This window comes from Procambarus clarkii, chromosome 61 (assembly GCF_040958095.1).
Source record: "Procambarus clarkii isolate CNS0578487 chromosome 61, FALCON_Pclarkii_2.0, whole genome shotgun sequence".
Lineage (NCBI taxonomy): Eukaryota > Metazoa > Arthropoda > Malacostraca > Decapoda > Cambaridae > Procambarus > Procambarus clarkii.
Window position 1 is genome coordinate 16,483,568 of NC_091210.1, and position 27,777 is coordinate 16,511,344.

The window sequence follows — 27,777 nt, forward strand, 5'->3', positions numbered from 1 at the left end:
CGTTATTGTGACTCCTCGCCTGAAATCCAGAGATTGTTAGCATCATTCGAGGGGGACGTTTTTGAGGCAATTGTTGAAATGCTGAGATCTCAATTGTTCTGTGGTCTGTTGAACTCGTGGTGACGGACGTGTACAGGAGACCAAATGTTCTTCCTTCGCAGAACGCATCTGACACAATGAGTTCATGAGTTCATAATTATTTCCCCTTCATTCACTCACTCTATTTCCTTACCTCATGGTCGCCTCATAGACCTTAGTCTCCCTAAACAGTAACCTCACAGACTTAAGCCCTCTCGTCATCTCAGAGACTCAATCATTCCTCCCCTCACACTCGTCACTTCTTCAGACTTTATCACTTTCCTTTCGACACCTCACATTAAGACTTTACCCTTTATCTCCCTTCATTGCCTCAGAAATTCCTGCCCCTACTCGTCCTTCTCACAGCCTTAGACTACTTACCAACTTTGGTATATTAGGAAGAGAACGAAGATAATAAATAAACAAGAATAATAACAAGAAATGAGAAGGGTAACGAAAAGAAAGACGAAATCAAAACAAAGACTTAAATAATGTTTTCTAACAAGTAATGAGTCCTTGTTTCCCAGGCCCTTAACCCCAATGACTGGCGTCTCAGACCCTAAACCCCAGAAACTGGCGTCCCAAACCCTTAACTCCAGTGACTGGCGTCTTGAATATCCTAGAGGAAGAAACTTGTACTCTGGTCGGAAGAAACTTGTACTCTGGTCTCGTTGTAGCGAGTCCAGTGCTTGTTCTCTCGTCAAACTTATATATAAAACACTTGCGTTTCAAGACGTTAAAATCACTTAATTCCCAGGAAGTTAGAGCACATCTGGAACATATTGCTTTTTTAGTCATTGACCTATCGTTCAGTTACTCTCACGTGATCAAAGTTACGTTAACTGCTCACTTGTTAAGTGCTTCATTACACCTTTAACCACATTCAAGAACTGCAGCTTTCCCTGTCCAATGTCATTAATCACATAGTGATCAGTGGGCAAGGAGACACAGGTGGAAATTTAGTACACAGATGAGCCACAGAGACATTAGAAATAATTTTTCCAGTGTTAGAATAGTAAACAAATGGAATGCATTAGGCAGTGATGTGGTGGAAGCAGACGCCATACACAGTTTCAAGTGTAGATTTGATATGGCCTAATAGCCTCCAGAATCTGTACACAGTTGCTTGACAGTTGAGAGGTGGAACCAAAGAGCCAGATCTCAACCCCCCGAAAGAAAAACTAGGTGAGTACATAATATCTTCTTCCTGTTATTTATATCGACACCATTACCATTGCAGAGTCAAAAGACGTTTCACCTTCGTAAGAATGGTGTCAGCTCCGCGAGTTCCAAACACGCCCCATCACGTGACCCTGGGCGTGGCTGCTGGTATATAAGGCGACGGTCTGCCCCAGAGAAGCATCAGTCGCCTTCACAGCTCAGTGCCAGCATGACTTACAAGGTGGAGAGTTCTTCCTCTCTGTATGGATAACTTATTGGCTTCATAACTGAAGCATATATAACTTATAGTAGTGAATGGGGACGCAGTTCACATGTTCCGCTACTCGGTGTTTATTCTAGTCCTGAATTATGTTTGGGACTGAAGTATACTTGATGTTGGTCAGTAAACTCAAGAGGCTTCAATAACCTTCTAGAGGTTGACAGGCCTAGAACCTAACATCAAACTTGCTGTTTTTTTTCCAGTAAGGTAAACACGGCTTAACCGTGTATGTGGTTTTAATAACCTTCTAGAGGTAAACAGGCCTTAAGCTTTACACCAAACTTGCTGTTGGTCTGAATGCTATTGTGATAAGCAATTCTGTAAGCTATTGCTGTTGTGTAATAAGCAAACCAAGCAGAGATATAGTTGAATATCATATAAATATATAGTTGAGAAATGTCGTCCTGGTGATGTTTTAGCCAAAATTTTCCTGTCACATCCTGCAGATTTTTTTCCTGGCTGCCATTGTGGCAGTTGCTCTCGGCCGCCCAGAACTTCCACCAACATACGGGCCCCCGCCTGTGCCAGCCTACAGTCCACCAAGACCAGCTTATGGAGCTCCAGTTTACCCTGATGTATGTTTTCAATTTTCAAACACCAACACCTCAAAAGTTATTGGTAACGGAATTAACTAGAATTCTTTCGAAGTTCAAATAGGTTAGTTTGTTTTCATAGGAATATCAAATAATCTTTTTCAAGTTTAAAGACAATTTAATGGAAGTCTTTCATAGTTCCTAATTTGTAATTGTCAGGTAGGGAGTAAATTAGGGTTATTATAGGAAATGCTGTCTGTAATTCCCTTCGCATATACACATTTTGGGAAAATTCTGTTTTTCACAGACACCTCCCCAGTACGACTCCCAGTACGCCGTGAAGGACGACTACTCCGGCAACGACTTTGGCCACCAAGAAAATCGCAACGGTTACGACACCAAGGGAACTTACTACGTCCAGCTTCCCGACGGTCGCGTACAGAAAGTGTCTTACGTTGTCAGTGGCGATTCCGGCTACGTAGCCCAGGTTGAATACCAGGGTGAAGCCCAGTACCCAGCGTACCAGCCAGCCCCAGCCTACAAGCCCGCCCCAGCCTACCAGCCCACCCCAGCTTACGCCTAATAAAATAATTATTCATATAATTCCGACTGATTTTTTTACTGAAATGTCATGAATAAAGCTACTGATTAAAATACGAATTTTGAATTTACAAATTACCTTATGAAAAGTGATAGTGAAAACTTATATATAAAAGAGAAAGTTTTGTTTTATTCCATTGATGCAAATCAATATAATTTTGCAATAGTACTTTGGTAATCAGACATAACGCTTAGACAACCTAAGCTTCTGGTGTGGATTGTTTATGTGCTGCTCTACGATGATTGGAAATGCTTGTCTCATCCTTTTGAATCACATTCAAGGCCAGCCATTACTAGATCACATTCAAGGCCTGAAATTACTGGATCACATTCAATGCCTCTTCTTACCGGATAATTCCTACGAGCGCAGTGATATAATAGTATAGTACCTTTGTTCGGAAACACACAGGAACTTCTGTTAAACTAAACATAGAAGGTTCCATGCTGGTAGTGCGACAATCCATTATTTAGGAGTTACTCACTCCAGCATGGAACAAAGAAGATTATGAGCTCTTTATTCTCAGAAGCCATCACGTCATTTGTATTTGCTAGTATGGGGTTCGTGCTGCCGATCTTGCAGGAGAAGTCTGTTTGAAGAGCAGATTTTGAATCACAAACTATTATTCCTCCTCCAATGTGTTTTAATATTTTGGTAGCTAGTTGTAGTGCCGCTAGTTCTGTTTATGTAGAGGTCAGCCCGTTGTTTAACCTGACGATGATAGTCTATGTGCAAATATTATTTCTATAAAACCTACATGCTGCTGCAGTTCGTCCAGTAGAAGATTGGGCTGAGCCGGCGGTGTAGACACATAGGCTACCATGTCGTACCCCAGTTGACTAGGCTGTGTATGTGGAAACACCCACCGCATAGGTTCAAACCCTCATCACGGCTCCTACGGATCTTCTCATTGACACATAACGTTGATGTGCTTACTCTCTGTGTTGTGTAGGCATTTTTACTCGACTCTCAACTATATGGAGTTTTAGTTGCACATTTCATATCAACTGATTTCGTTAAGTGGGTGTAGAGGACGTTTCCCTCTTCAAGGGTGGTATTGAGGTCGACGACGAACACCCTGTGAGACTCTCCATAAAGTCTCCAACCACCATATAAAGTTGTGGGAGGCTATCCTCAAGCGATTAGATTAAAACCTTGGATAAACATTCTCTTTTATTGACTGATGGGGTACCTAGTAAAGCCGAGGTTTCTTTCTTTCTCTCTCCCTCCCATTCTCCCGTTTTCCAATTCTATTCCCTTTAGTCTCATCCTCCCTCCCTCACATTCTTCTAATCTCCCTCCCTCCCAGTCTCCCTATCTCTCTCTCTCTCTCCCGTTCTCCTTCCCTCTGAAAATTCAATTCACATTCAATGTACGTCCCTTTATCCTCCCCTGCTCTTGCTCCCAGTGGGCAGAGCATACTTGAGTTTGAATCAATATTATCAAAGTTGAATCGACATAGATAACTTTTTGTTAACACATTTAGGTACATCTTCATTTCAGCAGCTGCCCTAGACTATATGAAGGAGGAGTACAGTGTGTCAAAAGCTAGCTACGTAATGCTAAAATACCCATCACACAGGATGGGTAGTCATACAAAGGCATGTGATAAGTGGTCTACACTGGCAAACTCTAAGTGCGTTATCTGAAAGGTTTAATCTAAAATTCTATTGACAATGAAACCCAAATAAAAATCATTCCTACCTAAAGGGAGACCCCTACCATCTTTTAACACTCGCCATATACTCACAATTCACTGAAAAATTGCGTGAGATCAACTGCAAAAGTGTGGCCCCAACCTTATACAGACAGACATTCTCTCTTGTAAATTGAGATGTATATGTAAATTATTATAATTGGATAAACGAAGCATCACATGTATTCTCTTACTCAATATGTGATTTCTTCCATGAATGTTTTTACCAAATTCTCTTCCAGGACATTTGAAGACATTTCAGCCCTCTAAATATAGTGTAGAGAGGAGAGCTTTTACGTCACGTGACCTTGAGAGAAACTGCTGTATAAAAGGCTCTGGTCTGCCTGGGAAGCCATCAGTCGCCTTCACATTTCTCTACCAACATGACTGCCAAGGTGAGGATCTCCCTTCTTGTTTACAAGTGTTTCTTGTAATATGACATAAATCAGGAGTATCAGAACTACGAATATATTAACACTGCAGTGTGCAATACGTCATTTAATAGCAGAGCTCATTGATATTATGATTTAATTCCATGTCATATAATAAGTGTTGATGCCTGGTTCTGTAGGTTCTAGTGATGGCTGCCCTTGTGGCTGTCACCCTCGCCCGTCCTGAACCTCCCCCAGTGTACGGTCCACCCCCATCATACACTCCCCCAAAACCTGTCTACGGTGCTCCAGCTTATCCTGATGTAAGAGTTTAGTGTATATTTGATGTACAGAATTGTGAACTAAATAAGTTGATCATATAATGGCATTATTCTTATGTAATATATATTGTTATTTCAATCTGAAAGTTTGATAATTAGGTATAGTGTTCTAGTGGTTGAAATTGTTGGAGTTTGTGATCATGAACCATTAAGGTGAAGTTTTATGAGAATTTGTTATAGTGTAAACAATTCCCCCACAGACTCCTCCTCAGTACAACTCACAGTATGCCGTAAGAGACGACTACTCCGGCAACGACTTCGGTCACCAAGAGTCTCGCGACGGCTACGACACCAAGGGTACTTATTACGTCCAGCTTCCCGACGGTCGCCAGCAGAAGGTGACTTACGGAGTGAGCGGCGACTCCGGCTACGTACCTGTAGTGAGCTACGAGGGCGAGGCCAAGTACCCAGCCTACCAGCCCGCCCCCGCCTACAAGCCCGCCCCCGCCTACAAGCCCGCTCCCAGCTACACACCCGCCCCAGCTTATGCATAATTTGACTTAGTATTATACTACATTCTTTATTTCTGGTAGTATTTATTAACCAAATGACCTGAATAAAACAAAGATTGAAGTCAATAAGAATTTTATTTCTAGATGAATTTGATGACATTTTGGCAAGAACAGATATTAATTTAGAAATCAGAAACAGGTTTCTGATTTTATAATAAATCAGGTTTCTGATTTATTAATCAGAAACCTGCAAAAAATAGAAAAACAATTTGCAATAAGAAGTTTACTTGAGTTATTACACTTTGAAATATCAATGAGAATCAAAATTCTTCTGCTCTACTGTACAAGTCATGATCGCAAATCGTCAAAATTACTCAGAATTTTAAAATAATCAAAGTTCTTGTACGCTGGTCTGCTTGAGACGAGTCAGAGTGCTTCTACTATGTTTTTTTTCATGAGTCTGAGTGCTTCCACTCTGGTATTGGTTTTGTGGGAAATATGTCCCCACGTATAAGCATAAATAAATCAATACTAATTATATTTAATAATAAACAACTGTGAGGATTCGTCCTCTGTTGTGATATAATACCCTTAAAGCGCGCCGTTGTGGCTGACGCAACAGCTCGCCAGACCCTTCCTTCTTTGATGTGAGATGATTGAGTTGCTAAATTTTTCTTGTTAGTTAATAATTCAAAGAAGCGGTTTTCGAAGTTAATACTTAGAAAGGTTATCAAATTAATAATAGAAACGTGATCTTATGATCAGTAATAATTTACTGGTCACTCCAGAGATAATAATAAGACTCTACATTGACCCAGGAACGCGGGTGAGGAAGGAAGGTGCGCCATTCTTCTTCACCAAGGACAGGTCACAACACATGCTGGTATAACAACAACTGTAGGACCCTGACGCCGCACGTTGAGGTTCCAACAGTTAGCAGTCCATATCAACCAGCCTTGTTCCGACCTATGGTAAGTCTCCTTACTTCCCAAAGTTGTGTGTGTACTCACCTATTTGTGCTTGCGGGGGTTGAGCTTTGGCTCTTTGGTCCTGCCTCTCAACTGTCAATCAACAGGTGTACAGGTTCCTGAGCCTACTGGGCTCTATCATATCTATATTTAAAACTGTGTATAAAGTCAACCTCCACCACATCACTGCCTAATGCATTACATAGTGTGTACGGGCCTGTGTAGATAGTTGGCGGTAGGATGGTGCAGGGTTGGCTATAGCCACACAAACTACAAGTACCAAGTAAGCAACCATTAAATATATCTAACCAATTTATTGATTAAAGTTAAGTGTTTTTACATAATTATTTTTTACTTCTCGAATTAATAAGATATTCACCGGGAGGAGAAGTCATGACCAAGACGTTCCATGGTGGTCGCCTTAACGCCAGGCGACTCTAGCTATGTATTTTATTGAACAAATACACAAGGGCCGTGACGAGGGTTCGAACTTAATTCTTGGATGATCTCAGACGTGCCTTAGTCGATTGCCCCACGACATGGTTACTTCATCCTGGGATCATCCTGGACGTACGCTAGAACCCTCATCACGGCCCTTGAGGATTTATTCATTTGATGCATCACGCTACTGTGATTTTTGTGTATAACACATGATAGTGTTGTAGTTGTTTTGATTCAGCAACTCGGAACAAAAGTTCCAAGTAGCACGGGCTACGGTGAGCCGGTAGTCCGGCCACGCACGCTAGATATATAATTTCTTCTGGATTACAGATTACCATAGGATCCGCCCCACTTTAGGAAGTCATCTCACCAGATAAGAATATATATATTTACTAACATTGTTCAGATCTTGCTGCATATTTATTGCATCTACTTCAATTATTAATAATAACCCTGAGTTTGTTCCTCTGGGCTTCTGGTCGTATGTGTGTCCTCCCATGTTGTAGGGTGTGATTGTATGTGTGTGTACATTTCATGAAGCTTAAGTACTGAACTCGTATCAGTAAGTCAACATTTAATTACTACAATTTACCCTACAAACTGTGAGGACTGAATTTCATTAACATTAAACCCCCTTCCCCTAGGTGTAAGAGTGTGTGCCACGATTAAACATTTTAAAGTCCTCTAAATCGAAATAAGAATTAAATCAACTACATTCCCTACACAGTTGTCTGGAGTCAGAGTGCTAGTACTCCGGTCTTGTTATCACGGGTCAGAGCACTTGTACTCTGTTCACATTTATGAGAGCACACACGGGTTTTAAGATATTTAGTTCTTTTAATCCCCGGATATTAGACCACTTCTAGAACATGTCATTTCCATTAATTCTCATGTGACCTAAGTTAAGTGCACCGCTCACATTATGTTTGATTGCACTTTTAACCACATTCAAGAACTGCAGCATTCCCTACTACCTGTCGCTGATCACATAATATCTTCTTCCTGTTATTTATATCGACACCATTACCATTGCAGAGTCAAAAGACGTTTCACCTTCGTAAGAATGGTGTCAGCTCCGCGAGTTCCAAACACGCCCCATCACGTGACCCTGGGCGTGGCTGCTGGTATATAAGACGACGGTCTGCCCCAGACAAGCATCAGTCGCCTTCACAGCTCAGTGCCAGCATGACTTACAAGGTGGAGAGTTCTTACTCTCTGTATGGAGAACTTGTTGGCTTCATAATTGAAACATATATAACATATAGTAGTGAATGGGAACGCGGTTCACATGTTCTGTTACTCGGTGTTTATTTAATTTATTCCTGAATTATGTTTGGGACTGAAGAATACTTGATGTTGGTCAATAAACTCATGAGGCTTCTAGAGGTTGACAGGCCAAGAACCTAACATCAAACTTGCTGTTTTTTCCAGTAAGATAAACACGGCTTAACCGTGTTTGTGGCTTTAATACCTTCTAGAGGTAGACAGGCCTTAAGCCTGTCTTAAGACCAAACCAGACAGCATTCAGTCCAAACTTGGTGTTGGTCTGAATGCTATTGTGATAAGCAATTCTGTAAGCTATTGCTGTTGTGTAATAAGCAAACCAAACAGAGATATAGTTCAATATCATATAAATATATAGTTGAGAAATGTCGTCCTGGTGATGTTTTAGCCAAAATTTTCCTGTCACATCCTGCAGATTTTTTTCCTGACAGCCATTGTGGCAGTTGCTCTCGGCCGCCCAGAACTTCCACCAACATACGGGCCCCCGCCTGTGCCAGCCTACAGTCCACCAAGACCAGCTTATGGAGCTCCAGTTTACCCTGATGTATGTTTTTAATTTTCAAACACCAACACCTCAAAAGTTATTGGTAACGGAATTAACTAGAATTCTTTCGAAGTTCAAATAGGTTAGTTTGTTTTAATAGGAATGTCAAATAATCTTTTTCAAGTTTAAAGACAATTTAATGGAAGTCTTTCATAGTTCCTAATTTGTAATTGTCAGGTAGGGAGTAAATTAGGGTTAATATAGGAAATGCTGTCTGTAATTCCCTACGCATATACACATTTTGGAAAAATTCTGTTTTTCACAGACACCTCCCCAGTACGACTCCCAGTACGCCGTGAAGGACGACTACTCCGGCAACGACTTTGGCCACCAAGAAAATCGCAATGGGTACGACACCAAGGGAACTTACTACGTCCAGCTTCCCGACGGTCGCGTACAGAAAGTGTCTTACGTCGTCAGTGGCGACTCCGGTTACGTAGCCCAGGTTGAATACCAGGGTGAAGCCCAGTACCCAGCCTACCAGCCCGCCCCAGCCTACAAGCCCACCCCAGCCTACCAACCTACCCCATCTTACGCCTAATAAAAAAATTATTCATATAATTCCGACTGATTATTTTACTGAAATGTCATGAATAAAGCTACTAACTTAAATAAGATTTTTGAATTTACAGATTCCCTATGAAAAGTGACAGTGAAAAAGTATATATGAAAGAGAAAGTTTTGTTTTATTCCGCTGATGCAAATCACTTTAATATTGCAATAGTACTTTGGTAATCAGGTGTAACGCTTAGACAACCTTAAATTCTGGTGCGGATTGTTTATGTGCTGCTCTACGATGATTGGAAATGCTTGTCTCATCCTTTTGAATCACATTCAAGACCTGAAATTACTAGATCACATTCAATGCCTCTTCTTACTGGCTCATTCCTACATGCGCAGTGATATAATAGTATAGTACCTTTGTTCGGATACACACAGGATCTTCTGCTAAGCTTAACATAGAAGGTTCCAAGCTGGTAGTGCGACCATCCATTATTTAGGAGTTACTCACTCCAGCTCTGGTCGGAGGAGCCTTTGAACTTATTGCCATTTATCGCCCTTGTCAATGTAAAATGATTTTAGAATAGAATAAAGATATACATCATCAATTCTGAGTCAATGTGTTCGACCTCAGGTCACATATCCTTTATTACCAGAAACGAGCACCCTCTACTTATTTGCGAAACACAATTTGTAACATAGTGTGTTTTGTGATTAATCAGACTTTGCAACCACTGTGTCGCTGTCTGTTGGACGTTTTGTCCTGCCCATAAACATGGTTTTAGAATCTGAATAAATCACAGCCTTTTATACTAATACTGTGTCCGTTGAGAGTCGGTAATTTCTCTCCTATCGGATCTAGGCCTTATTCAGTTTCACCTTTGTTACAAGCTAATTTGGTTGCAATGCCTGTGTCATTATGATAGGTTATATTTATGTGTGATGTCATCCATACAAAGAAGATTATGAGCTCTTTACTCTCAGAAGCGATCAGGTCATTTATATTTGCTAGTGTGGAGTTCGAGCTGCCGATCTTGCAGAAGAAGTCTGCTTGAAGAGCAGACTTTGAATCACAAATTATTATTCTTCCTCCTATGTGATTTAATGTTCTGGTAGCTAGTTGTAGTGCCGCTAGTTCTGTTTGTGTGGAGCTCAGCCCGTTGTTTAACCTGACGCTGATAGTCTATGTGCAAATATTATTTCTATAATACCTACATGCTGCTGCAGTTCGTCCAGTAGAAGACTGGACGGCGGTGTAAACACATGAGCTACATTGTCGTAGCCTAGTTGACTGGGGCGTTTGCTTGGGAACACCCACTGCATAAGTTCGAACCCTCATCACGGCTCCCACGGATCTTCTCATTGACACATCACGTTGGTGTAATTACTCTCTGTGTTGTGTAGGCATTTTTACTCGACTCTCAACTATACTGAGTTTTAGTTGCACATTTCATATCAACTGATTTCGTTAAGTGGGTGTAGAGGACGTTTCCCTCTTTAAGGGTGGTATTGTGGCCGACGACGAACACCCTGTGAGACTCTCCATAAAGTCCTCGATCATATAAAGTTGTGGGAGGCTATCCTCAAGCGACTAGATTAAAACCTTGGACAAACATTCTCTTTTATTGATTGATGGGGTACCTAGCAGAGCCGAGGTTTCTCTCTTTCTCCCTCCCATTCTCCCATTTTCCCATTCTCGCTCCTTTAGTCCCATCGTCCCTTCCTCACATTCTTCAAATCTCCCTCCCTCCCAGTCTCTCTCTACTTCTCTCTCCCGTTCTCCTTCCCTCTATCACATTCATTTAACGTCCCTTTATATCCCCTGCTCTTGCTATCAGTGAACAAAGCATACTCGAGTTTGAATCAATATTATCAAAGTTGATTCGACATAAATAATTTTTTTTAACACATTTAGGTACATCTTCATTTCAGCAGCTACCCTAGACAATATGAAGGGGGAGTACAGTGTGTCAAAAGCCTGCTACGTGATGTTAAAATACCCATCACACAGGATGGTTAGTCATTCGAAGGCATGTGATAAGTGGTCTGCACTGGCAAACTCTGAGTGCATTGTCTTGAAAGTCCATCCTAACAATCTATTGACAATAAAACCCATATTCCAGGTTTCATAAGAGCCGTTGGTTCTCGGAATTGGAGTCATTCCTACCTAAAGAGAGACCCCAGCCATTCTTTGACACTCACAATTCACTGCAAAGTTGCGTGAGACCAACTGCAAAAGTGTGGCCCCAACCTTAAACAGACAGACATTCTCTCTTGTAAATTGAGTGGATATGTAAATTATTATAATTGGATAAACGAAGTATCACATGTATTCTCTTACTCAAAATGTGAGTTCTTCCATGAATGTTTTTACCAAATTCTCTTCCAGGACATTTGAAGACATTTCAGCCCTCTAAATATAGTGTAGAGTGGAGAACTTTTACGTCACGTGACCTTGGGAGAAACTTCTGTATAAAAGGCTCTGGTCTGCCTGGGAAGCCATCAGTCGCCTTCACATTTCTCTACCAACATGACTGCCAAGGTGGGGATCTCCCTTCTTGTTTACAAGTGTTTCTTGTAATATGACAATATGACAGAAAATCAAGAGTATCAGAACTGCGAATATTATATATTATCATTGTAGTGTGCAATACGTCATTTAATAGCAGAGCTCATTGGTATAATGTTTTAATTCCATGTCATATAATAAGTGTTGATGCCTGGTTCTGTAGGTTCTAGTGATGGCTGCCCTTGTGGCTGTCACCCTCGCCCGCCCTGAACCTCCCCCAGTGTACGGTCCACCCCCATCATACACTCCCCCAAAACCTGTCTACGGTGCTCCAGCTTATCCTGATGTATGACTAATATATATATGATATACAGTATTTAGAACTAAATAATATGATCATATATTGACATTATTCTTCTGTAATATATATTTTGTTATTATCGTCTGAAAGTTTGATAAGTAGATATAGTGTCCTAGTAGGTGAAATTGTTGGAGCTTGTGATGAGGAACCATTAAGGTGAAGTTTTATGAATTTGTTTCAGTGTAAACAATTCCCCCACAGACTCCTCCTCAGTACAACTCACAGTACGCCGTAAGAGACGACTACTCCGGCAACGACTTCGGTCACCAAGAGTCTCGCGACGGCTACGACACCAAGGGTACTTATTACGTCCAGCTTCCCGACGGTCGCCAGCAGAAGGTGACTTACGGAGTGAGCGGCGACTCCGGCTACGTACCTGTAGTGAGCTACGAGGGCGAGGCCAAGTACCCTGCCTACCAGCCCGCCCCCGCCTATAAGCCCGCCCCCGCCTACAAGCCCGCTCCTAGCTACACGCCCGCCCCAGCTTATGCATAATTTGACTTAGCATTATACTACATTCTTTAATTCTGATAGTATTTATTAACCAAATGACCTGAATAAAACAAAGATTGAAGTCAATAAGAATTTTATTTCTAGATGAATTTGATGACATTTGGCAAGAACAGATATTACTTTAGAAATCAGAAATAGGTTTCTGATTTTATAATTAATCAGGTTTCTGATTTATTAATCAGAAACCTGCAAAATATAGAAAACAATTTGCAATAAGGAGTTTACTTGAATTATTACACTTTGAAATATCAATGAGAATCAAAATTCTTTCGCTCTACTGTACAAGTCATGATCGCAAATTGTCAAAATTGCTCAGAATTGTACAACAATCAGAGTTCTTGTACGCTGGTCTGCTTGAGACGAGTCAGAGTGCTTCTACTCTGGTCTTTTTGTCACGAGTGTGAGTGCTTCCACTCTGGTATTGGTTTTGTGGGAAATATGTCCCCACGTATAAGCATAAATAAATCAATACTAATTATATTTAATAATAAACAACTGTGAGGATTCGTCCTCTGTTGTGATATAATACCCTTAAAGCGCGCCGTTGTGGCTGACGCAACAGCTCGCCAGACCCTTCCTTCTTTGATGTGAGATGATTGAGTTGCTAAATTTTTCTTGTTAGTTAATAATTCAAAGAAGCGGTTTTCGAAGTTAATACTTAGAAAGGTTATCAAATTAATAATAGAAACGTGATCTTATGATCAGTAATAATTTACTGGTCACTCCAGAGTTAATAATAAGACTCTACATTGACCCAGGAACGCGGGTGAGGAAGGAAGGTGCGCCATTCTTCTTCACCAACGACAGGTCCCAACACATGCTGGTTTAACAACAACTGTAGGACCCTGACGCCGCACGTTGAGGTTCCAACAGTTAGCAGTCAATATCAACCAGCCTTGTTCCGACCTATGGTAAGTCTCCTTACTTCCCAAAGCTGTGTGTGTACGGGCCTGTGTAGATAGTTGGCGATAGGATGGTGCAGAGTTGGCTATAGGCACACATAATACAAGTACCAAGTAAGCAACCATTAAATATATCTAACTAATTTATTGATTAAAGTTAAGTGTTTTACATAATAATTGTTTACTTCTCGAATTAATAAGATATTCACCGGGAGGAGGAGTCATAGCCAAGACGTTCCATGGTGGTCGCCTTGACGCCAGGCGACTCCAACCATGCATTTTATTGAACAAATACACAAGGGCCGTGATGAAGGTTCGAACATAAGTCTTGGATGATCTCAGACGTGCCTTAGTCGATTGCCGCACGACATGGTTACTTCATCCTGGACATACGTTCGAACCCTCATCACGGCCCTTGTGGATTTGTTAATTTGATGTATCACACTATTGTGATTTTTGTGTGCAATGCATGTTATTGTTGTAGTTGTTTTGATTCAGCAACTCTGAACAAAAGTTCCAAGTAGCACGGGCTACGGTGACCCCGTAGTCCGGCCACGCACGCTAGATATGCCATTTCCTCTAGATTACAGATTACCATAGGATCAGCCCCACTTTAGGAAGATAAGAATATATATATTTACTAACAATGTTCAGATCTTGCTGCATATTTATTTCCTCTACTTCAATTATTAATAATAACCCTGAGTTTGTTCCTCTGGCAGTGGACTTGTGGTCGTATGAGTGTCCTCCCATGTTGTAGGGTGTGATTGTATGTGTGTGTACACTTCAAGAAGCTTTAGTACTGAACTCGGATCAGTAAGTCAACATTTAATTACTACAATTTACCCTACAAACTGTGAGGTCTGAATTTCATTAACATTAAACCCCCTTTCCCTATGGTGTAAGAGTGTGTGCCACGATTAAACATTTTAAAGTCCTCTAAATCGAAATAAGAATTAAATCAACTACATTCCCACACAGTTGTCTGGAGTCCGAGTGCTAGTACTCCGGTCTTGTTATCACGGGTCATAGCACTTGTACTCTGGTCACATATATATGAGTACACATGGGTTTTAAGACATTTAGTTCTTTTAATCCCCGGATATTAGACCACTTCTAGAACATGTCATTTCCATTAATTCTCATGTGACGTAAGTTAAGTGTGCCGCTCACATTATGTTTTATTGCACTTTTAACCACATTCAAGAACTGCAGCATTCCCTACTACCTGTCGCTGATCACATAATATCTTCTTCCTGTTATTTATATCGACACCATTACCATTGCAGAGTCAAAAGACGTTTCACCCTCGTAAGAATGGTGTCAGCTCCGCGAGTTCCAAACACGCCCCATCACGTGACCCTGGGCGTGGCTGCTGGTATATAAGGCGACGGTCTGCCCTAGAGAAGCAAAGCATCAGTCGCCTTCACAGCTCAGTGCCAGCATGACTTACAAGGTGGAGAGTTCTTACTCTCTGTATGGAGAACTTGTTAGCTTCATAACTGAAACATATATAACATATAGTAGTGAATGGGAACGCGGTTCACATGTTCTGCTACTCGGTGTATATTTAATTTAGTCCTGAATTATGTTTGGGACTGAAGTATACTTGATGTTGGTCAGTAAGCTAATGAGGCTTCTAGAAGTTGACAGGCCAAGAACCTAACATCAAACTTGCTGTTCTTTCCAGTAAGATAAACACGGCTTAACCGTGTTTGTGGCTTTAATAACCTTCTAGAGGTAAACAGGCCTTAAGCTTTACACCAAACTTGCTGTTGGTCTGAATGCTATTGTGATAAGCAATTCTGTAAGCTATTGCTGTTGTGTAATAAGCAAACCAAGCAGAGATAGTGTTGAATATCATATAAATATATAGTTGAGAAATGTCGTCCTGGTGATGTTTTAGCCAAAATTTTCCTGTCACATCCTGCAGATTTTTTTCCTGGCAGCCATTGTGGCACTTGCTCTCGGCCGCCCAGAACTTCCACCAACATACGGGCCCCCTCCTGTGCCAGCCTACAGTCCACCAAGACCAGCTTATGGAGCTCCAGTTTACCCTGATGTATGTTTTTAATTTTCAAACACCAACACCTCAAAAGTTATTGGTAACGGAATTAACTAGAATTCTTTCGAAGTTCAAATAGGTTAGTTTGTTTTAATAGGAATATTGAATAATCTTTTTCAAGTTTAAAGACAATTTAATGGAAGTCTTTCATAGTTCCTAATTTGTAATTGTCAGGTAGGGAGTAAATTAGGGTTAATATAGGAAATGCTGTCTGTAATTCCCTACGCATATACACATTTTGGAAAAATTCTGTTTTTCACAGACACCTCCCCAGTACGACTCCCAGTACGCCGTGAAGGACGACTACTCCGGCAACGACTTTGGCCACCAAGAAAATCGCAATGGTTACGACACCAAGGGAACTTACTACGTCCAGCTTCCCGACGGTCGCGTACAGAAAGTGTCTTACGTCGTCAGCGGCGATTCCGGCTACGTAGCCCAGGTTGAATACCAGGGTGAAGCCCAGTACCCAGCCTACCAGCCCGCCCCAGCCTACAAGCCCGCCCCAGCCTACCAACCTACCCCAGCTTACGCCTAATAAAATAATTATTCATATAATTCCGACTGATTATTTTACTGAAATGTCATGAATAAAGCTACTAACTTAAATAAGATTTTTGAATTTACAGATTCCCTATGAAAAGTGACAGTGAAAAAGTATATATGAAAGAGAAAGTTTTGTTTTATTCCGCTGATGCAAATCACTTTAATATTGCAATAGTACTTTGGTAATCTGGTGAAACGCTTAGACAACCTTAAATTCTGGTGCGGATTGTTTATGTGCTGCTCTATGATGATTGGAAATGCTTGTCTCATCCTTTTGAATCACATTCAAGACCTGAAATTACTAGATCACATTCAATGCCTCTTCTTACTGGATCATTCCTACATGCGCAGTGATATAATAGTATAGTACCTTTGTTCGGAAACACACATAATCTTCTGCTAAGCTTAACATAGAAGGTTCCAAGCTGGTAGTGCGACCATCCATTATTTAGGTGTTACTCACTCCAGCTCTGGTCGGAGGAGCCTTTGAACTTATTGCCATTTATCGCCCTTGTCAATGTAAAATGATTTTAGAATAGAATGAAGATATACATCATCAATTCTGAGTCAATGTGTTCGACCTCAGGTCACATACCTTTTATTACCAGAAACGAGCACCCTCTACTTATTTGCGAGACACTATTTGTAACATAGTGTGTTTTGTGATTAATCAGACTTTGCAACCAATGTGTCGCTGTCTGTTGGACGTTTTGTCCTGCCCCTAAACATGGTTTTAGAATCTGAATAAATCACAGCCTTTTATACTAATACTGTGTCCGTTGAGAGTCGGTAATTTCTCTCCTATCGGATCTAGGCCTTATTCAGTTTACCTTTGTTACAAGCTAATTTGGTTGCAATGCCTGTGTCATTATGATAGGTTATATTTATGTGTGATGTCATCCATACAAAGAAGATTATGAGCTCTTTACTCTCAGAAGCGATCAGGTCATTTATATTTGCTAGTGTGGAGTTCGTGCTGCCGATCTTGCAGAAGAAGTCTCCTTGAAGAGCAGACTTTGAATCACAAATTATTATTCTTCCTCCTATGTGATTTAATGTTCTGGTAGCTAGTTGTAGTGCCGCTAGTTCTGTTTGTGTGGAGCTCAGCCCGTTGTTTAACCTGACGCTGATAGTCTATGTGCAAATATTATTTCTATAATACCTACATGCTGCTGCAGTTCGTCCAGTAGAAGACTGGACGGCGGTGTAAACACATAAGCTACATTGTCGTAGCCTAGTTGACTGGGGCGTGTGCTTGGGAACACCCACTGCATAAGTTCGAACCCTCATCACGGCTCCTACGGATCTTCTCATTGACACATCACGTTGGTGTAATTACTCTCTGTGTTGTGTAGGCATTTTTACTCGACTCTCAACTATACTGAGTTTTAGTTGCACATTTCATATCAACTGATTTCGTTAAGTGGGTGTAGAGGACGTTTCCCTCTTTAAGGGTGGTATTGTAGCCGACGACGAACACCCTGTGAGACTCTCCATAAAGTCCTCGATCATATAAAGTTGTGGGAGGCTATCCTCAAGCGACTAGATTAAAACCTTGGACAAACATTCTCTTTTATTGATTGATGGGGTACCTAGCAGAGCCGAGGTTTCTCTCTTTCTCCCTCCCATTCTCGCTCCTTTAGTCCCATCCTCCCTTCCTCACATTCTTCAAATCTCCCTCCCTCCCAGTTTCTCTCTACTTCTCTCTCCCGTTCTCCTTCCCTCTATCACATTCATTTAACGTCCCTTTATATCCCCTGCTCTTGCTACCAGTGAACAAAGCATACTCGAGTTTGAATCAATATTATCAAAGTTGATTCGACATAGATAACTTTTTTTAACATATTTAGGTACATCTTCATTTCAGCAGCTGCCCTAGACAATATGAAGGCGGAGTACAGTCTGTCAAAAGCTAGCTACGTGATGTTAAAATACCCATCACACAGGATGGTTAGTCATTCGAAGGCATGTAATAAGTGGTCTGCACTGGCAAACTCTGAGTGCATTGTCTTGAAAGTCCATCCTAACAATCTATTGACAATAAAACCCATATTCCAGGTTTCATAAGAGCCGTTGGTTCTCGGAATTGGAGTCATTCCTACCTAAAGAGAGATCCCAGGGATTCTTTGACACTCGCTATATACTCACAATTCACAGGAAAGTTGCGTGAGACCAACTGCAAAACTGTGGCCCCAACCTTAAACAGACAGACATTCTCTCTTGTAAATTGAGTGGATATGCAAATTATTATAATTGGATAAACGAAGCATCACATGTATTCTCTTACTCAAAATGTGATTTCTTCCATGAATGTTTTTACCAAATTCTTTTCCAGGACATTTGAAGACATTTCAGCCCTCTAAATATAGTGTAGAGTGGAGAGCTTTTACGTCACGTGACCTTGAGAGAAACTGCTGTATAAAAGGCTCTGGTCTGCCTGGGAAGCCATCAGTCGCCTTCACATTTCTCTACCAACATGACTGCCAAGGTGGGGATCTCCCTTCTTGTTTACAAGTGTTTCTTGTAATATGACAGAAAATCAAGAGTATCAGAACTGCGAATATTATATATTATCATTGTAGTGTGCAATACGTCATTTAATAGTAGAACTCATTAGTATTATGTTTTAATTCCATGTCATATAATAAGTGTTGATGCCTGGTTCTGTAGGTTCTAGTGATGGCTGCCCTTGTGGCTGTCACCCTCGCCCGCCCTGAACCTCCCCCAGTGTACGGTCCACCCCCATCATACACTCCCCCAAAACCTGTCTACGGTGCTCCAGCTTATCCTGATGTATGACTAATATATATATGATATACAGTATTTAGAACTAAATAATATGATCATATATTGACATTATTCTTCTGTAATATATATTTTGTTATTATCGTCTGAAAGTTTGATAAGTAGATATAGTGTCCTAGTAGGTGAAATTGTTGGAGCTTGTGATGAGGAACCATTAAGGTGAAGTTTTATGAATTTGTTACAGTGTAAACAATTCCCCCACAGACTCCTCCTCAGTACAACTCACAGTACGCCGTAAGAGACGACTACTCCGGCAACGACTTCGGTCACCAAGAGTCTCGCGACGGCTACGACACCAAGGGTACTTATTACGTCCAGCTTCCCGACGGTCGCCAGCAGAAGGTGACTTACGGAGTGAGCGGCGACTCCGGCTACGTACCTGTAGTGAGCTACGAGGGCGAGGCCAAGTACCCTGCCTACCAGCCCGCCCCCGCCTACCAGCCCGCCCCCGCCTATAAGCCCGCCCCCGCCTACAAGCCCGCTCCTAGCTACACGCCCGCCCCAGCTTATGCATAATTTGACTTAGCATTATATTACATTCTTTAATTCTGATAGTATTAACCAAATGACCTGAATAAAACAAAGATTGAAGTCAATAAGAATTTTATTTCAAGATGAATATGATGACATTTGGCAAGAACAGATATTAATTTAGAAATCAGAAACAGGTTTCTGATTTTATAATAAATCAGGTTTCTGATTTATTAATCAGAAACCTGCAAAATATAGAAAAACAATTTGCAATAAGAAGTTTACTTGAGTTATTACACTTTGAAATATCAATGAGAATCAAAATTCTTCTGCTCTACTGTACAAGTCGTGATCACAAATTGTCAAAATTGCTCAGAATTTTACAATAGTCAGAGTTCTTGTACTCTGGTCTGCTTGAGACGAGTCAGAGTGATTTTACTCTGGTCTTTTTGTCACTAGTCTGAGAGCTTTCACTCTGGTATTGGTTTTGTGGGAAATATGCTCCCACGTATAAGCATAAATAAATCAATACCAATAATATTTAATAATAAACAACTATGAAAATTCGTCCTCTGTTGTGATATAATACCCTTAAAGCGCGCCGTTGTGGCTGACGCAACACCTCGCCAGACCCTTCCTTCTTTGATGTGAGATGATTGAGTTGCTAAATTTTTCTTGTTAGTTAATAATTCAAAGAAGCGGTTTTCGAAGTTAATACTTGGAAAAGTTATCAAATTAATAATAGAAACGTGATCTTATGATCAGTAATAATTTACTGGTCACTCCAGAGTTAATAATAAGACTCTACATTGACCCAGGAACGCGAGTGAGGAGGGAAGGTGCGCCATTCTTCTTCACCAAGGACAGGTCTCAACACATGCTGGTATAACAACAACTGTAGGACCCTGACGCCGCACGTTGAGGTTCCAACAGTTAGCAGTCCATATCAACCAGCCTTGTTCCGACCTATGGTAAGTCTCCTTACTTCCCAAAGTTGTGTGTGTACTCACCTATTTGTGCTTGCGGGAGTTGAGCTTTGGCTCTTTGGTCCTGCCTCTCAACTGTCAATCAACAGGTGTACAGGTTCCTGAGCCTACTGGGCTCTATCATATCTATATTTAAAACTGTGTATAAAGTCAACCTCCACCACATCACTGCCTAATGCATTACATAGTGTGTACGGGCCTGTGTAGATAGTTGGCGGTAGGATGGTGCAGGGTTGGCTATAGCCACACAAACTACAAGTACCAAGTAAGCAACCATTAAATATATCTAACCAATTTATTGATTAAAGTTAAGTGTTTTTACATAATTATTTTTTACTTCTCGAATTAATAAGATATTCACCGGGAGGAGAAGTCATGACCAAGACGTTCCATGGTGGTCGCCTTAACGCCAGGCGACTCTAGCTATGTATTTTATTGAACAAATACACAAGGGCCGTGACGAGGGTTCGAACTTAATTCTTGGATGATCTCAGACGTGCCTTAGTCGATTGCCCCACGACATGGTTACTTCATCCTGGGATCATCCTGGACGTACGCTAGAACCCTCATCACGGCCCTTGAGGATTTATTCATTTGATGCATCACGCTACTGTGATTTTTGTGTATAACACATGATAGTGTTGTAGTTGTTTTGATTCAGCAACTCGGAACAAAAGTTCCAAGTAGCACGGGCTACGGTGAGCCGGTAGTCCGGCCACGCACGCTAGATATATAATTTCTTCTGGATTACAGATTGCCATAGGATCCGCCCCACTTTAGGAAGTCATCTCACCAGATAAGAATATATATATTTACTAACATTGTTCAGATCTTGCTGCATATTTATTGCATCTACTTCAATTATTAATAATAACCCTGAGTTTGTTCCTCTGGGCTTCTGGTCGTATGTGTGTCCTCCCATGTTGTAGGGTGTGATTGTATGTGTGTGTACATTTCATGAAGCTTAAGTACTGAACTCGTATCAGTAAGTCAACATTTAATTACTACAATTTACCCTACAAACTGTGAGGTCTGAATTTCATTAACATTAAACCCCCTTCCCCTAGGTGTAAGAGTGTGTGCCACGATTAAACATTTTAAAGTCCTCTAAATCGAAATAAGAATTAAATCAACTACATTCCCTACACAGTTGTCTGGAGTCAGAGTGCTAGTACTCCGGTCTTGTTATCACGGGTCAGAGCACTTGTACTCTGTTCACATTTATGAGAGCACACACGGGTTTTAAGATATTTAGTTCTTTTAATCCCCGGATATTAGACCACTTCTAGAACATGTCATTTCCATTAATTCTCATGTGACCTAAGTTAAGTGCACCGCTCACATTATGTTTGATTGCACTTTTAACCACATTCAAGAACTGCAGCATTCCCTACTACCTGTCGCTGATCACATAATATCTTCTTCCTGTTATTTATATCGACACCATTACCATTGCAGAGTCAAAAGACGTTTCACCTTCGTAAGAATGGTGTCAGCTCCGCGAGTTCCAAACACGCCCCATCACGTGACCCTGGGCGTGGCTGCTGGTATATAAGACGACGGTCTGCCCCAGACAAGCATCAGTCGCCTTCACAGCTCAGTGCCAGCATGACTTACAAGGTGGAGAGTTCTTACTCTCTGTATGGAGAACTTGTTGGCTTCATAATTGAAACATATATAACATATAGTAGTGAATGGGAACGCGGTTCACATGTTCTGTTACTCGGTGTTTATTTAATTTATTCCTGAATTATGTTTGGGACTGAAGAATACTTGATGTTGGTCAATAAACTCATGAGGCTTCTAGAGGTTGACAGGCCAAGAACCTAACATCAAACTTGCTGTTTTTTCCAGTAAGATAAACACGGCTTAACCGTGTTTGTGGCTTTAATACCTTCTAGAGGTAGACAGGCCTTAAGCCTGTCTTAAGACCAAACCAGACAGCATTCAGACCAAACTTGCTGTTGGTCTGAATGCTATTGTGATAAGCAATTCTGTAAGCTATTGCTGTTGTGTAATAAGCAAACCAAGCAGAGATATAGTTCAATATCATATAAATATATAGTTGAGAAATGTCGTCCTGGTGATGTTTTAGCCAAAATTTTCCTGTCACATCCTGCAGATTTTTTTCCTGACAGCCATTGTGGCAGCTGCTCTCGGCCGCCCAGAACTTCCACCAACATACGGGCCCCCGCCTGTGCCAGCCTACAGTCCACCAAGACCAGCTTATGGAGCTCCAGTTTACCCTGATGTATGTTTTTAATTCTCAAACACCAACACCTCAAAAGTTATTGGTAACGGAATTAACTAGAATTCTTTCGAAGTTCAAATAGGTTAGTTTGTTTTAATAGGAATATCAAATAATCTTTTTCAAGTTTAAAGACAATTTAATGGAAGTCTTTCATAGTTCCTAATTTGTAATTGTCAGGTAGGGAGTAAATTATGGTTAATATAGGAAATGCTGTCTGTAATTCCCTACGCATATACACATTTTGGAAAAATTCTGTTTTTCACAGACACCTCCCCAGTACGACTCCCAGTACGCCGTGAAGGACGACTACTCCGGCAACGACTTTGGCCACCAAGAAAATCGCAATGGTTACGACACCAAGGGAACTTACTACGTCCAGCTTCCCGACGGTCGCGTACAGAAAGTGTCTTACGTCGTCAGCGGCGATTCCGGCTACGTAGCCCAGGTTGAATACCAGGGTGAAGCCCAGTACCCAGCCTACCAGCCCGCCCCAGCCTACAAGCCCGCCCCAGCCTACCAACCTACCCCAGCTTACGCCTAATAAAATAATTATTCATATAATTCCGACTGATTATTTTACTGAAATGTCATGAATAAAGCTACTAACTTAAATAAGATTTTTGAATTTACAGATTCCCTATGAAAAGTGACAGTGAAAAAGTATATATGAAAGAGAAAGTTTTGTTTTATTCCGCTGATGCAAATCACTTTAATATTGCAATAGTACTTTGGTAATCTGGTGAAACGCTTAGACAACCTTAAATTCTGGTGCGGATTGTTTATGTGCTGGTCTATGATGATTGGAAATGCTTGTCTCATCCTTTTGAATCACATTCAAGACCTGAAATTACTAGATCACATTCAATGCCTCTTCTTACTGGCTCATCCTACATGCGCAGTGATATAATAGTATAGTACCTTTGTTCGGAAACACACAGGATCTTCTGCTAAGCTTAACATAGAAGGTTCCAAGCTGGTAGTGCGACCATCCATTATTTAGGTGTTACTCACTCCAGCTTTGGTCGGAGGAGCCTTTGAACTTATTGCCATTTATCGCCCTTGTCAATGTAAAATGACTTTAGAATAGAATGAAGATATACATCATCAATTCTGAGTCAATGTGTTCGACCTCAGGTCACATACCTTTTATTACCAGAAACGAGCACCCTCTACTTATCTACGAGACACTATTTGTAACATAGTGTGTTTTGTGATTAATCAGACTTTGCAACCACTGTGTCGCAGTCTGTTGGACGTTTTGTCCTGCCCATAAACATGGTTTTTGAATCTTAATAAATCACAGCTTTTTATACTTATATTTTGTCCGTTGAGAGTCGGTAATTTCTCTCCAATCAGATCTAGGCTTTATTCAGCTTCATCTTTGTTACAACCTAATCTGGCTGCAATGTCTGTGTCATTATTGTGGGTCATATTTATGTGTGATGGCATCTATACAAATACGATTGTGAGCTCTTTACTCTCAGAACGATCACGTCATTTATATTTGCTAGTATGTGGTTTGTGCTGCCGATCTTGCAGGAGAATCTCCTTGAAGAGCAGACTTTGAATCACAAAATATTATTCCTCCTCCAATGTGTTCTAATATTTTGGTAGCTAGTTGTAGTGCCGCTAGTTCTGTTTGTGTGGAGGTCAGCCCGTTGTTTAACCTGACGCTGATAGTCTATGTGCAAATATTATTTCTATAACACCTACATGCTGCTGCAGTTCGTCCAGTAGAAGATTGGACTGAGCCGGCGATGTAAACACAGTGGCTACCTTGTCGTAACCTAGTTGACTGGGGTGTGTGCGTGGGAACACCCACTGCATAGGTTGGAATCCTCATCACGGCTCCCACGGATCTTCTCATTGACACATCACGTTGGTGTAATTACTCTGTGTTGTGTAGGCATTTTTACTCGACTCTCAACTATACTGAGTTTTAGTTGCACATTTCATATCAACTGATTTCCTTAAGTGGGTGTAGAGGACGTTTCCCTCTTTAAGGGTGGTATTGTGGCCGACAACGAACACCCTGTGAGACTCTCCATAAAGTCTCCAATCACCATATAAAGTTGTGGGAGGCTATCCTCAAGCGACTAGATTAAAACCTTGGATAAACATTCTCTTTTATTGATTGATGGGGTACCTAGCAGAGCCGAGGTTTCTCTTTTTCTCCCTCCCATTCTCCTATTTTCCCATTCTCGCTCCTTTAGTCCCATCCTCCCTTCCTCACATTCTTCAAATCTCCCTCCCTCCCAGTTTCTCTCTACTTCTCTCTCCCGTTCTCCTTCCCTCTATCACATTCATTTAACGTCCCTTTATATCCCCTGCTCTTGCTACCAGTGGACAAAGCATACTCAAGTTTGAATCAACATTATCAAAGTTGATTCGACATAGATAACTTTTTTCAGCACATTTAGGTACATTTTCATTTCAGCAGCTACCCTAGACTATATGAAGGGGGAGTACAGTGTATCAAAAGCCAGCTACGTGATGCTAAAGTACCCATCACACAGGATGGTTAGTCATTCGAAGGCATGTGATGGGTGGTCTACACTGGCAAACTCTAAGTGCATTATCTGGAAAGTTAAATCTAACATTCTATTGACAATAAAACCCATATAAAAATCATTCCTACCTAAAGGGAGACCCCTACCATCTTTTAACACTCGTCATATACTCACAATTCACTGAAAAGTTGCGTGAGACTAACTGCAAAAGTGTTGTCCCAACCTTAAACAGACAGACATTCTCTCTTGTAAATTGAGATGTATATGCAAATTATTATAATTGGATAAACGAAGCATCACATGTATTCTCTTACTCAAAATGTGATTTCTTCCAAGAATGTTTTTACCAAATTCTCTTCCAGGACATTTGAAGACATTTCAGCCCTCTAAATATAGTGTAGAGAGGAGAGCTTTTACGTCACGTGACCTTGAGAGAAACTGCTGTATAAAAGGCTCTGGTCTGCCTGGGAAGCCATCAGTTGCCTTCACATTTCTCTACCAACATGACTGCCAAGGTGGGGATCTCCCTTCTTGTTTACAAGTGTTTCTTGTAATATGACATAAAATCAAGAGTATCAGAACTGCGAAGTATTATATATATTATCATTGTAGTGTGCAATACGTCATTTAATAGCAGAACTCATTAGTATTATGTTTTAATTCCATGTCATATAATAAGTGTTGATGCCTGGTTCTGTAGGTTCTAGTGATGGCTGCCCTTGTGGCTGTCACCCTCGCCCGCCCTGAACCTCCCCCAGTGTACGGTCCACCCCCATCATACACTCCCCCAAAACCTGTCTACGGTGCTCCAGCTTATCCTGATGTAAGAGTTTAGTGTATATTTGATGTACAGAATTGTGAACTGAATAAGTTGGTCATATAATGGCATTATTCTTATGTAATATATTTTGTTATTTCAATCTGAAAGTTTGATAATTAGGTATAGTGTTCAAGTGGTTGAAATTGTTGGAGCTTGTGATCAGGAACTATTAAGTGAAGTTTTATGAATTTGTTACAGTGTAAACAATTCCCCCACAGACTCCTCCTCAGTACAACTCACAGTACGCCGTAAGAGACGACTACTCCGGCAACGACTTCGGTCACCAAGAGTCTCGCGACGGCTACGACACCAAGGGTACTTATTACGTCCAGCTTCCCGACGGTCGCCAGCAGAAGGTGACTTACGGAGTGAGCGGCGACTCCGGCTACGTACCTGTAGTGAGCTACGAGGGCGAGGCCAAGTACCCCGCCTACCAGCCCGCCCCCGCCTACAAGCCCGCCCCCGCCTACAAGCCCGCTCCCAGCTACACACCTGCCCCAGCTTATGCATAATTTGAACTGCAAATATAATTCATATTATTCAATTCCTAATTTATGTAATAACCGACTGACCTAAATATAAATGTTGAATTACACAAAAATTTTATTTATTGATGAATTTACAATAAACCCAAAGTGAATAAGTAACTCTGATATATGTACAGTCAAATAACTTCTTCAGAACACAGAGCACAGTCATATTATACAGCTCATCCGCCTGTTTTTGGTAGTACTTAAAATAAATAAATAAATAAATGTTTATTTAGGTAAGGTACATACATAAAGAGATTTTACAAAGTTTGTTGGATTAATAGATAGAGCTAGTACATACAATGCCTAAAGCCACTATTACGCAAAGCGTTTCGGGAAGGACTTATTTTCTTATTTTTTTTTTCTAATTTTTCTTCTTTAGTTTCTACTTATAGTAACGATGAGGACCATAGTATATATATCAACGTACAACGAAATTAGAAAGTAGAAATCGGCAGTATTGAGTTGGACAAACCGGAAAGCTATTTTTTACTTGTGTTGCTTTGATGAACTAAACTAAACTAACCTAACCTTCCCAGGCCTAATACGCAGTATCTGAGGCTTAATATAGTACATATGTGGGCTATACTAGGCCTGGGAATATTTGTGTTTCAGCTTCATTTATTTAAAAAGAATTCCATACGAGTTAGTAATCTACTATCTAAAAGCTAAGAACGTACGAATTCTGACAATTGACGATCGTCACAATAGCTACTATCTAAACAGGAGGATCGGTTGTATCATGATCAACTGTGATGATGATCGATCATGATTGACTATGAAAGTCAGAATAACTTACAATGTGAATAGATTCATTCCAGATCTTTAGGAAAAAAGAGTGAATCCCAGTCCATTGTTAAACAGTTATTGGCTAGAATACAAAATTGTAACCCGGAAACAGTAAAAAATAGAAAGAGAATAGAACTGATAATAATCACAATACAGGGTGTTCCAAAAATCTGGCTCCATAGGCAATGTATAAAAATAATTTGTTTATTCTTTATTTGAATAATTCTAGGATTTGTTGATTTAATTTATTAATTATCAGTTACAACGCATGTTCAAAGTGACTTACATACACTTCATTATATTTTTGAACGCGTTCAACGAAAGATCTTTTGATTTTTGGAAGGATTTGAGTTTTATGGCTTCAAATTATCTTGTTATCCTTAATGCTATCGTTATGCTATTCTGTAGCGCATGTATTGTTCAAGGACGGTTATTATAAACTACTAAGCTAGCCGTTATAATAATCTGAAA

General features: G+C 40.7%; 8 protein-coding genes across 8 annotated transcripts; all 8 read left to right on the top strand.

Annotated features, from left to right (window-relative positions):
* Nucleotides 1-1,430: 1,430 nt before the first annotated feature.
* LOC123774346 (pro-resilin-like) lies at nt 1,431-2,700 on the top strand. Its single transcript, XM_045768517.1, has 3 exons — nt 1,431-1,480; nt 1,966-2,094; nt 2,360-2,700. The coding sequence occupies exons 1-3, from the start codon at nt 1,469-1,471 to the stop codon at nt 2,633-2,635; spliced, it is 417 nt and encodes a 138-aa protein (XP_045624473.1). The 5' UTR covers nt 1,431-1,468; the 3' UTR covers nt 2,636-2,700.
* A 2,016-nt stretch (nt 2,701-4,716) lies between these two features.
* LOC123774344 (pro-resilin-like) lies at nt 4,717-5,630 on the top strand. The gene is made up of 3 exons (XM_045768515.2): nt 4,717-4,741; nt 4,918-5,040; nt 5,259-5,630. The coding sequence occupies exons 1-3, from the start codon at nt 4,730-4,732 to the stop codon at nt 5,550-5,552; spliced, it is 429 nt and encodes a 142-aa protein (XP_045624471.1). The 5' UTR covers nt 4,717-4,729; the 3' UTR covers nt 5,553-5,630.
* A 2,451-nt stretch (nt 5,631-8,081) lies between these two features.
* LOC138354033 (pro-resilin-like) lies at nt 8,082-9,329 on the top strand. The gene is made up of 3 exons (XM_069307746.1): nt 8,082-8,116; nt 8,619-8,747; nt 9,013-9,329. The coding sequence occupies exons 1-3, from the start codon at nt 8,105-8,107 to the stop codon at nt 9,286-9,288; spliced, it is 417 nt and encodes a 138-aa protein (XP_069163847.1). The 5' UTR covers nt 8,082-8,104; the 3' UTR covers nt 9,289-9,329.
* A 2,418-nt stretch (nt 9,330-11,747) lies between these two features.
* Nucleotides 11,748-12,642, top strand: LOC138354099 (pro-resilin-like). Its single transcript, XM_069307924.1, has 3 exons — nt 11,748-11,790; nt 11,981-12,103; nt 12,320-12,642. Exons 1-3 carry the CDS (start codon nt 11,779-11,781, stop codon nt 12,611-12,613), a joined length of 429 nt encoding a protein of 142 aa, XP_069164025.1. The 5' UTR covers nt 11,748-11,778; the 3' UTR covers nt 12,614-12,642.
* Nucleotides 12,643-14,954: 2,312 nt separating this feature from the next.
* Nucleotides 14,955-16,212, top strand: LOC138354034 (pro-resilin-like). The gene is made up of 3 exons (XM_069307747.1): nt 14,955-14,989; nt 15,467-15,595; nt 15,861-16,212. Exons 1-3 carry the CDS (start codon nt 14,978-14,980, stop codon nt 16,134-16,136), a joined length of 417 nt encoding a protein of 138 aa, XP_069163848.1. The 5' UTR covers nt 14,955-14,977; the 3' UTR covers nt 16,137-16,212.
* Nucleotides 16,213-18,589: 2,377 nt separating this feature from the next.
* On the top strand, nt 18,590-19,465 carry LOC138354095 (pro-resilin-like). Its single transcript, XM_069307921.1, has 3 exons — nt 18,590-18,632; nt 18,815-18,937; nt 19,154-19,465. Exons 1-3 carry the CDS (start codon nt 18,621-18,623, stop codon nt 19,463-19,465), a joined length of 447 nt encoding a protein of 148 aa, XP_069164022.1. The 5' UTR covers nt 18,590-18,620.
* Nucleotides 19,466-21,997: 2,532 nt separating this feature from the next.
* On the top strand, nt 21,998-23,274 carry LOC138354100 (pro-resilin-like). The gene is made up of 3 exons (XM_069307927.1): nt 21,998-22,026; nt 22,529-22,657; nt 22,923-23,274. The coding sequence occupies exons 1-3, from the start codon at nt 22,015-22,017 to the stop codon at nt 23,196-23,198; spliced, it is 417 nt and encodes a 138-aa protein (XP_069164028.1). The 5' UTR covers nt 21,998-22,014; the 3' UTR covers nt 23,199-23,274.
* A 2,382-nt stretch (nt 23,275-25,656) lies between these two features.
* LOC138354096 (pro-resilin-like) lies at nt 25,657-26,554 on the top strand. Its single transcript, XM_069307922.1, has 3 exons — nt 25,657-25,682; nt 25,868-25,990; nt 26,206-26,554. The coding sequence occupies exons 1-3, from the start codon at nt 25,671-25,673 to the stop codon at nt 26,497-26,499; spliced, it is 429 nt and encodes a 142-aa protein (XP_069164023.1). The 5' UTR covers nt 25,657-25,670; the 3' UTR covers nt 26,500-26,554.
* Nucleotides 26,555-27,777: the final 1,223 nt, after the last annotated feature.